At 39.0% G+C, this 11137-nt stretch overlaps 1 protein-coding gene across 1 annotated transcript in view; it reads left to right on the top strand.

Moving 5' to 3' along the window:
* The first annotated feature begins 1959 nt into the window (after nucleotides 1-1959).
* LOC129574585 (neural cell adhesion molecule 1-like) overlaps nucleotides 1960-11137 on the top strand; it is an 84458-nt gene continuing 75280 nt past the window's right edge. The window contains exon 1 of the mRNA XM_055456776.1: nucleotides 1960-4107. Coding sequence (XP_055312751.1) covers nucleotides 4029-4107 — 79 coding nt within the window. The 5' untranslated portion in view covers nucleotides 1960-4028. The remainder of the gene's footprint in view (nucleotides 4108-11137) is intronic.

Here is an 11137-nt window from a genome sequence, read left to right as displayed (position 1 = left end):
CTTAATTCCATTTTGCATTCATGATCATATAATATTCCATGTTCATCTCCTTTGTATTTGGCTTGCTCGTGTGCTGGAAGATTCGGAGGAAATGGAGAAACGAAAGAGATAGAAAAAGATTTTTTTTTATGGAAATTTGTTTATTTGAATTGCACGTTTCCGCGTAACCGCAATTTTTTTTCTCTCTCTTCCAAACTGAGCGAGCGAGTGAGTGCGCTCGTGAGCAGAAAATTCTGTCTTCAAATTTAGCATCGTCTTGCCTTTGTCTTCAGAATTTCTCTTCTTGCAGACGTAATTTTCATCTTCGTATTCGGCTTCATTCGATTCCATTCGACGATCAACCACTCTTCTACGTGCGTAATCGAATCAAATGTTCTCTGTATTTCATTCGTTATTTTTATGATGCACGAACTTTATCAATATATCAATAATATTTTTTGTTTTTCAATCGGGCTCCGAATGCAAGAACAGAATGAAAGCCAAAACCAAACCACACCGAAACGAATTGAATCGATTCGCCGAGCGAGTGGATCGGAAAAAAATGGTAAAATAGCGTAACGAATAAAAATATCAAGGTGAAATGAAGTTATTACCTCGGATGAATCATCGTTCGCCCTTATTCCTATGGCATTTCGATGAAACAGGGAAGAAGAAAAAAAGAAGCGGGACAGAAAGCTATGAAGAGAAGCGGACAGGCCGAATAAATGTTGCTGCGTGTGTTTTACATTCAACTTTACAACGGGCCATACACTTATTATTGAATATGCGGTGGTATGTTTAACGTTTCAATAAAATATTGCACGCATATTGTGTTTGCACCATGTTCCAATCCACGTTTATTCGCTGTGTTCATTCAGAGACGACACATACACACACACACACACAGTGTGGAGAAAGAGCGGTTGATTCGAGTGGTGATGTTGTGTGTGTGTGTGTTTGTCTGATAAAGAAGCGAAGAACAGACAGGACAGGAGGCTCGATCTAATGTGTTTGATGTTGAATCGACATTCCTTTGACATAAACACACATTGTGTGTGCTTGCCTGCTCCTTTTGCTTCGTTTCGCTTAGATCGTATGTGCATGTTTTTCATTTCATCGTTCGCGCTCGATGGCTCATCGTCTCACCGTTACAAACTACACAGAAAAAATGAGAGAGAAAGCGGAGAAAAAAAAATGAGCACGAAGAATGAAACGATAAGTACCGTTATGGTCGTAACAATACGCACAGTTGACATATTCGCACAGTGGCATTGCATAAGCCTATGTTAACATTACATCTTTACTCAAGCTCCAAAGTTGGCTCAATATTTTGCATGGAGCACACGACAAACACACAACACCAAGCAACAGCAACAGCAAGCAGCAGCAGCAACGAACCGAAAGAACAAACAAATAAGCAAGCAAACAAGAAATAAACAAACAAGCAAAACATCAAATGAACTAACGAACGTAACATCTCGCTGTTTTCCATCGAATGCATTCTATCGGTGGCACGGTTGCTTCCACTCCAACACTCTTCGTCTCACATTCGTCAAGTCAAAATGCGCTATCGAAATACACACCGACCGATGTGATCTATCCTCTTTCAGTCATTTTCACCGTTGTCGCCGTCGTTTGTTGTCGTCGTTGGTCTCGACATTTAGTGTGCATATTGTACGAAGCCGAAGGTTCGGTGTTTTTGACGACTGATATAAGCGACTATGGTGATGCGTTGCGACGTAACGCTGTGTGTAGCGTAAGTTAAGGTCTTTGCGTGTCATACAGTATTGCTGTGGCCCATAGTGTATGCACTGGCGAACACGGTATGTTCGGTTTCTATGTCGCTTCGTATATTTCCAGCTTGAATCCATCCACAAATCACATTGCGAACACACAGCTGCAGCATGAGCCGGAGTGCGCGCTATCATCATACATGTGCCAATCCAATTCCATATAGCACAGCACGGCACACACAAGCTGAGTGTGACTGAAACATTCGGGGGTACAATAGCTGTATCAATGGTGTTTACAATTCAGTCAATGAAATGAACGATGTAAATAAACATCACAAGGCAATACTCTCCTGCTATTGAGTGTTTCTCTTCGTTTTTGAAATTCAGTGAGCGGCGATAGATATATACGGAAAAACAGCAACGTGTTTTATTCTGACCGTTTGAACGGAATTGATTGAAAGAGAAAAAAAAGAATACGAAAAAAAGAGAGCAACATTAAAGCGGTATAGACACAACACTGATAAATACATTTTATTGAGTGTATTTTTTCAATTAAATTGTTTCGTTTCGTTTGGTTGAGTTTTATTTTTCTCGCCTCGTCTTCATATTCTTTGGCAACAAACAAACATTAAAGACAATAACAAACGTGTCGAGATAAAGCGACGAAAGCAAAAAAAAAAATAGTCATCAACGATCAGTTGACTCATTTTGGACGATGTCGATTTGAGTCTGTTAATTTCCTTTTTGTTTTCCGTTTTCATTTATTGGATTCATTTATCTGCGAACACACAACAAGTATGAGATTCCTGCTGAAAGTTAATATTTGAACAATCAATCCGGTGAAAATTTGCTAAGTGAAACAAATAGAACGATTGTCGTATTGTTTTTTTTTTCTTCCCTCCATTTCTGCTAAGAATTCAAGACACATAACGATATAGATATATCTTATACACATCGATAAAAACAGCACTTTTTCTTCAGTCAGTCAGTGAGTTTTTGTTCGTTTTATTTTCGTCGGTTTTTGTTCGCACAACAGTCTCTCTCGCGCGCGCCGCGTTCATGACAACGATCATTACAAGCAATATTCGAAAAGTTCATACAATTAGTGCGTTAAAAGAACAACAAACAGCTGCAAATTAAGTGTTTAAGTTTTGCCGAAAACTCTCCATTCCAACATTGTGTGCTACGACGAGGCAAACCAGAGAGTGAGAGAAAGAGTGAGTGAGTCGATACTCGCGGAAACTTTACGATTTTACCAACCGAAAATTTTCTATTTGACTTGAGTTGTTCAGTTTTCTGCAAAACGTTCAAGTGATCACTGCCACGCGATTGCCGAGCGCAACATAACTTCAACACTCCTTGTTACGCTGCTAGTTTGCTCGCTCGTTCGTTCGTTCGTTTGCTTACTTGTTTGTTTGCCCATATTCCATCTTGTCGACTGCCAAAAGTTTCCCAGTTTTTTTTTCGCCATTCCTTTCGGTGTGCTGTAAAACAAATAACCACGGATAAAGAACAATGATTTAAAGACAGTTTTAATGGCGTACACAATACAACAACACGAATAATAATCATAATAATAATAATAGAAAAAAAACAGTTCATTGCAGCACATAATTCGCGGACGAAACGAACATACGGACAAAAAAATTATACGAACGAGATTGCATTATTTATTGTTTTGTGCCATTCATAATACCTTACGGAGAAGAAGAAAAAAGGAAGAGGAAGAGCGATTCGCATGCGAGAGACGAAAACAACAAAAATTTATACATTACCCAGTTCTTATTTAATATGCAATCCGACAAAAAAAAAAACATACAAACAATTTATATAGTTGAAATTCATTAACAGTACATGGCCCACACTCTCTCTCGCTAACGCTCACGATCAAATGAATATTGGCCGGAAAATACAGAACTTTTGCATACTTAATTGAATACTTAAAAACAAATAAATTTTCCACGAAAATTCAAACTGAAAAACCGCCCCGGATTTCTGTTGGCATTTCGCACATTCGTCGAGAGAGATAGAGAGACTACGGAACAAACTGAAATTAAGATAAACGAAGTTTCAATAATAAACACAAGTGATACAAACGGAAATTTTTTAATTCATAATTTAAATTTACGGAGAAAAAAAAAGACCAGAAACGTTGGACACTTCTGATTGAAAAATTCGAGGAAAAAAAAAGAGAAAAACAAATCAATAGCAGAAACTTACGAGAACTTTTTGACTGCTGCAGTTCGTGTTGACACGAAAAAAACGACAAAGAGTACGAGATTGCGAGAAACGGAGACTTTCTCTTCTTTTTTGACCATGGCGAAGCAGCACGGTGAACGCGGAAGGATGACTATAACTTTCCTTTTGGCTATTTGTATTTCGCTCATCAATAAAGGTGAGTGTTTATTAAACGAATTTTTAACGGTTAGTTACACAGCAAATAAACAAAACATGAGATTTGTTTGTTTGTTTGTTTACTTTGCTAAAACAAACTTTTTCACTTCCGTCGATTGGGCTTTTTGTTTTACTTTCAATTTGATTCAACTTAAAGCTAAGAGACTTTCGAAAAATCGGAACCAAATTTATTTGCCCTGAAAATTTCGGGTGAAAATTTTGCGAAAAATGGAACAATTTGTAAAATGAAATAGAAGAATAGATGAGAAAGAATTGGGTTAAAAACGATTAAAATAAAAAAAAAAAATTAAAAAAATCACCAACAAAAACGACAAAAGATCTGAACAAAACAGATTTCCGAGGATCACAATGAAATCACGATCTTCCCTTGGCAAATAAACTCTCAAGTGGACGATACTCCTTCGAAGATCGCTTTGCACCATAACGATACCACTAATTGGAATTCGCATTTCGTTTAAACTAAAATTGGGTACCATTTCAAACACTTATTTCGTTCGGGAAAGTTTTTTTTTCTCGAAATTGTTCGTTTATTACGTGCTTCGATGTACGTTTCGTTCGTTGTAATTTTCGCTCTTTCTCTCTCACTTACGAGGTGACAATGGAGTGAAAGTGCTTAAAATTAAAAATGTATTGGCACATTTAGAGGCAATTCGAGAGCGAGAGCTCGCGCTCCTGCTTAAATGCCAACTACGAGAGCACAATTTTCACTGAGTAAAAGGTATTGCATTACCTGTGTATATTTCTCGATACGTATAGACTACACACATTCCACCCATTTCAGTTCATTCTCTGTCGGAATCTCTCTCGTGCGCGAGCAACCGAATAAGCGAATGTACGTTCAGCGTTAGCAAGATACCGAGAGCGAATGAAAGTGATATATCGTAATGAATAATAAGTGTAACTCCGCTTACTGTATCGATTTTTCAATTTGTTCACACTTGAAAATAGTTGAAATCAACCACAATCACACGGATGGATTAAATCTTTCGATTAAATCCTCCGTGCTTGGCGTGCACAAAATGAAAACCGACAAACGAACGACGAATGAAACTGTAAATGTGCAAATTGCATATTTATGCATGTTTTGTGGAAACGTTTTGCAACACACAGACATACACCGAAATCCGATTAAATCTTAATTTCATTAACGTCCATTCATTTCGAAACAGCTAAAGACAATTTTAATTAGAAATTGATGTAATCGAATATTTTAAATGTTCTCTGTTGACATTGTTGATTCGTTATTTTTTTCTCGTCCGCTCTTTCTCTCTCTCTCTCTCTCTCTCTCTCTCTCTCTCTCTCTCTATCGCTCTTTCAGATATTTACAACCCCTTCGTTAAAGCTGTCTGTCTTTGCGTAAATCTGTGAATAAGGCTTGATTGTTGGCGATTGGTCACATTTCACAGTATGCCCATAAATGCCATTTTAAAGGTCGAAATAGGTCAGTGTGGACATTTGTCATTCCACCGGCAATTCAACATGAAATGAAAATTCTGTTTGTGATTTCATAGAGTTCAGACCTATGTATCCATCTCCTTCACACAATCCCTCTCTCTCTCTCCCTCTTTCTCTCTCTCTCACTTTCCGAATGGATCTTGAAATTTACGAGCACAATCGAAGGTATGAGATTGAACAGGTGAATGCCATGATATAGACAAGTTAGCAAACCGGTGAACTACGGATCGCAATCGAAAGGTAGAAAAAGAGAGAGAAGCCCCACAAGGAGCCGCATTTTTTTGCACTAAGTCAGTCAGTCAGTCGTTCTTCGTGTGTCATAAAAGCTTTCATGCGCTCCTTTTCTCTCCATTCGGATTTCTTGGTCGTTCGTGAATAATTCCTTTGTAAAGCAATCGTCGAATTACTCACTCCTTGGCAAACAAAGCATCAAAGGATATGACTATGTTCACTGGATATACAATTTTTGTTGTTGTTGGTGTTTTTGTAGCTGCTGCTTCTGCTGCTTGCCTCTATGGCCACTTTCTCTCTTTCTCTTCCTATGGCGGGCGACATGGTTTCAAAAAGTTGAAAGGAAGAACGATTGAGCAAAATGAAATATGCAAAAATATTTCCATGTTATGATTATACGATAATTTGGGAACTGTTTGTTCGAGTCGTTTTCATATTAACATGGAAATAGCAAAAGCAAAGGCAAACTCAAAGCGGCTAAAATGCATCAATAGAAAAGAATGCTGAAATGTGATGATCGGGAGTAGAACGACAGAGGGGAAGAGAAAATAAGTGCAAAAGAGGAAGTGGAGTAGAGATTGAGTGAGTGTGTGAGAGCGAAGAGGCGATCGGTGAGGCAACAAACAAAGAATAGCCATTTGGGTTTTCGATTGATTGTATTAAGAGAGTTTCGTTTGAGTTGGTTCTCGTCTTTCAAATGCAGGCATTTGGCTTTGTTGACGGTTTCCATCAAAATTCAAATCCAGCCGAATTCGTTGCGTCTCTTGCAATTTGCTGCAATGGACGGTGACGACAACAACGAAGATGACAACGACGATGACGGCGAAGGCGGCAAAGGAACACCGATTTGCAAAAGGAAAGCCAGAAGTTTGCTTTTGTGTGTTATGTGTGTCGATAAGCCAGAGGCAATGAAATTGAAAGCGCAGAGAGCAAGCAAGAGCATGTTGAAAATGCATTGTGCAAAGCGATTTCATTATGCAAAACAAATCCATCTGTTTCTGCATCTTGCACTCTCTCCCCCTCTCTTTCCCTTTCTCTCCTCCCTCCCCACCATACGTTTTGTCCTCTGTGTTCGCACTGATATTTGAAAACTAATGCTAATGCACAAAGCACACGAGGTGCACTTATTAAATAAAATGTCGTCGAATCTCGACGTGCATCGAGAACACGATCGTCGTCAAGAGAGCGGTCGGGCTGAGTAGCAGCAGCAGCAGCAGCAGCAGTAGCGGTGGTGGTGGCGGCAGCAACAGCAACCAAAACTACCACTCGGGATAATTTTGGTATAATTCGTTGGCGATACATTACAAACGATTGTCGACGTAATAAAGAATGCATACAATGGACTTCGAATGACATATTTGGTACTTAATCGCATGTATGTTAGTTTAATCTATTGTATTGCATTCTCTATCAATTACATGTGTTCCAACAAAAGACCCTAGCCCAACAATGGCATTGGCACGGTGAGTTTCGATGCATTACTCTCTGTCTCACTCTCTCTCTCTCTCTCTCTCTCTCTCATTCTCGCTCGCTCTCTCGCTCTTCGAATGCATTATTGTTGCATGAAATATATGCGCTGCTGCATGCGAGATTTTTCCTCTTCCTTTTGGCTGATCGGTCGGGTGCTACGGCAACAAAACAACAACAACACATAAAAATACACGTATTTCCCTCGTTCATTCAGTCGATATATGCTATCGCATTGACAATGCCACATTCATCAATTTCGAATGGAGATCAAAAACAACAGCAGCAATAACAAACAATGACAAAAGCAACAGCAACGACTCGTCGACGACCCAAACCATTTCCAACGCATTATTCGGTTATTCTTATAAAATATTTTGCAATAAGTGGCACGTTTTGTTTTCATGCACTCGGTCCTCTCGTTCTCTCTCTCTCTCTCTCTCTATCTCTCTCTCTCTCTCTCTCTCTCTCTCTCTCTCTCTCTCTCTCTCTTTCCCGTTCGCTCTTTCTCTCAAGCTCTGTTCTATCCGCACTGTATTTGCCATTGCCATGGCACATAAATCCACACAAACACCAAGCACATTGATGCTGCCATCGCGCGTTCCTGCTATGCTGGCTGATGTTCCCTTAAATTGATTTTGCGATGATACAAATGTGGTGATTTTAACACAAAATTCCTGCAACCAAATTAATATGACAGTTGTTGCGCCGCTTTAGCCATTAAAAATGATGTGTGTATAATGCGATGAATACACATTTACGTACATTTAGCGAACGATTATTTCGCATGTTAACGATTTTGGCGACAAGAACAACGGCAACAACAATAGACAAAACACACAGACAGACAGACGAACCGAAAAAAACCAACAACAACAACAATTACTGCAATGAATGTATGCGAATGCAACACTTCGAACAGCAAAGCGACAACGAGAGAGTGTGAACAAGATTTGTGTTAGTTTTGCATCGAAATCAAATTAAGCCGATGTTTGTTCGTTGTATTGTAGGTCACATTGTTTTATGCGGTGTACAAAAGATGTATATATGTATGGTACGTCAACCAGGGGGTTGGGAATACAGAAGAAAGAACCGAAGTGAGAATGATCGAATCGAATCGAAAAGTGTTTTGGTTCAATGTGATGTTTGCCAATGCGTGTCGGATAGAAACGTAATCAAGTCAAGCATTCGGTAAAAAAAAATGAAGCGAAAATTCCGGAAATTTATAATCGAATCGAGATGCTTCGAATTTAATTGTCACTCAGTCTCTCGGTGATGGTGGCTTAGACATCGATTATTGTCATGGTAGAGAAAAAAACAAGAGAGCGAGAGAGAGAGAGAGAGAGAGAGAGAGAGAGAGAGAGAGAGAGAGAGAGAGAGAGAGAGAGCGAGATCAATGGCTATATCAAGGTGCTTTGTTAATACTAAATCGAAATTCCAAATGCACCATGTCAATAGAGGTATATTAAATTCTTCGAATAACTGTCCTCCTCTCTCTCACTCTCTCTCGTTATGTCTATGTCATGTATAACATTCAAAATATTGTTCACTCCGTCCCAGTCTCTCATTCTGTCTCTCTATGTATATTTTCTGGTTTTGAAAAATTAAATTTCGTCTCTGATTTGGTTAAATTGCGCACATAAATCGGTTGTTATTAGTTGTAGCTTGTCGTTTCAATTGAATAGTAAATGACCGATGTTTGCCAACCAGATTTCCTGCTCTCTCGCTTGCACGAAATCAATTTAGTGGTGGTGGTGGTGGTGGTGGTGGTGTCGTGCGTGCATGCATGCGCTCGCGCAAGTTCTCTCTCATTTTTATAGTGATGTGTACCGTTTCCTCTTTTTTTCTTGTTGTTCACGATTTCAAGCATTTTTTTTTATCTCGCCCGGAACAGAAAATATCAAAACACATCATTTGTCCATTTGTTCGCATTTAAATTGAATTCGCTGTCATTGATTAAAATGAAAGAGAAATAATTACTTAAAAATTGTTTATCGGATGTGTCACGCTGAGCGCGCGCTAGTTAGTGGTGGTGGTGTGTATGTGTTGCCACTCGGTGCATTTTCATGGGATGCGAGAGATATGAATTGCAATTGAATGGTGCAGTCTGTCGCCAACTGATGGATAGATATGGATATCGGCTTGGTGGCGTTCATTTGGGTTGAACGAGCGAAATGATTTTCACATAAATATATATATATTGCGCGCACTCGCCCAGTTTGCTCGTAATTCGACTCTTTCAATCGGTCACTCGCTTGCCAGTGCAATCCAAACTACCCAGCACACACACACACACACATACAAACAAACACATAAGGTATGGCACTAAATATATTTAATTAATATTTGTCTGGTGCACATGTGATCAATGTCAATTCAGAAAATGCGCCATGGACGGCTTTAGTGCGAACACTCATTCATTCACACGCATGCAATAGCCTCGACATATGCGAACAAATTGGATTTTTCCATTGAAATGGCTCTCGAATCAAATGCTTTAATGATTTGATGGTTGTTAATTGAAATCGATTCGGGCAATCGAAACTTCTATCTCAAATAATAATATAAAATGAGCGAACGCGGTCGCTCACTCGCCAGTGAGAGAGAGAGAGATTGCAAAACGTGTACAAATTACAATCATTCAGTGTGTTTCCATCTGTATATGTGGGGTAGTTAGGTGGGTGCAGTTTGGCTCATTAAAGAACCCCGATCAACTATTAATTTCGAATCAAAAGTCACAAAAATGAAGAGCACTGGCGTGCAACCCAGCTAGAGCCGTTGTCAATGTCAATTAGTTATGGCCACCTCATATTTTACCGAAAAAAATATATATCATCACCTATCAAGCGCACATACGCACCAATAGCACAGCAAGTGCATGTGATGCTTTTATGTTGCTCATTTTGAAATGAACTTGCTTTTATCCGGAGAATTGATTCAATCGGATAATTTCATTGGCTTTTCAATTCGAATTTGATTCCCAAATAAATGGCATCAATATACGCGCACACACACACACACGCGCGGTCGTATTCTTCTCCCTTTCGTTCACTGTCATCGGCTTGTCACCGAATATCGAAAATGCAATATCTCTCTCGGCAAAATGGCAAGCGAATTTGCCAACCTTATCGCATGCTTCCAGTTGATTGAATCGAAAGAAACAGCACACGCATATTGAAGAGCGCGCACAACAAACAAATAACGAAGAGAGAGGGAGAGAAAGAGAGAGAGAGAGAGAGAGAGAGTGAACAAAAACTCATCATTATTTGAATGGTTTGGAGCGAAAATGTAATACAGAAAAGTTGAGCGGAAAAATGTCAAATGAAAAGGTATAGCTATACAGTTCACTATAGTTTACTACATAGCTATCCCTTTCCGCTCATTCATCATCGACATTTTTCCGCTCAACTTTTCTGTATTACATTTTCGCTCCAAATCATTCATTTATACTTTGTATTAACATTGGGATGTACCAGTGTTTATCAGTGATTGTATCGATAGAGAGAGAGAGAGAGAGAGAGAGAGCGAGAGAAAAAGAATGGGCGAAAAAAAAGTAACCGCATAAAAATTGATTCTGTGCAAATGCATTAGGCTTGAATTGATGGTTTCTTTTTTATTTCGAGTATTTCATTTAAAATCTTGTAGATCTCAATTGTGAACTATTCCGCGGAAGGAGAAAAAACAGCAGCAGCACCGGAACTGAAAAAAATCTGAGTTAATCATACGCAACAGCAGAGTGGGAAAAAGAAAAACGTTTAAATCCCTTGATGAAATATGAAAATGAGTGAAAACATGAAAAGGAATAGCAACAAAAATGCAAAAGAATACTTATTTGTGTGCAGATTTTTTCCACTTTG

This window comes from Sitodiplosis mosellana, unplaced genomic scaffold, assembly GCF_009176505.1.
Source record: "Sitodiplosis mosellana isolate CC-2019 unplaced genomic scaffold, AAFC_SMos_1.0 Smas_scaffold_6165, whole genome shotgun sequence".
Lineage (NCBI taxonomy): Eukaryota > Metazoa > Arthropoda > Insecta > Diptera > Cecidomyiidae > Sitodiplosis > Sitodiplosis mosellana.
The sequence above is the reverse complement of the archived record's forward strand: the minus strand, read 5'-3'. Positions and strand labels throughout refer to the sequence as shown.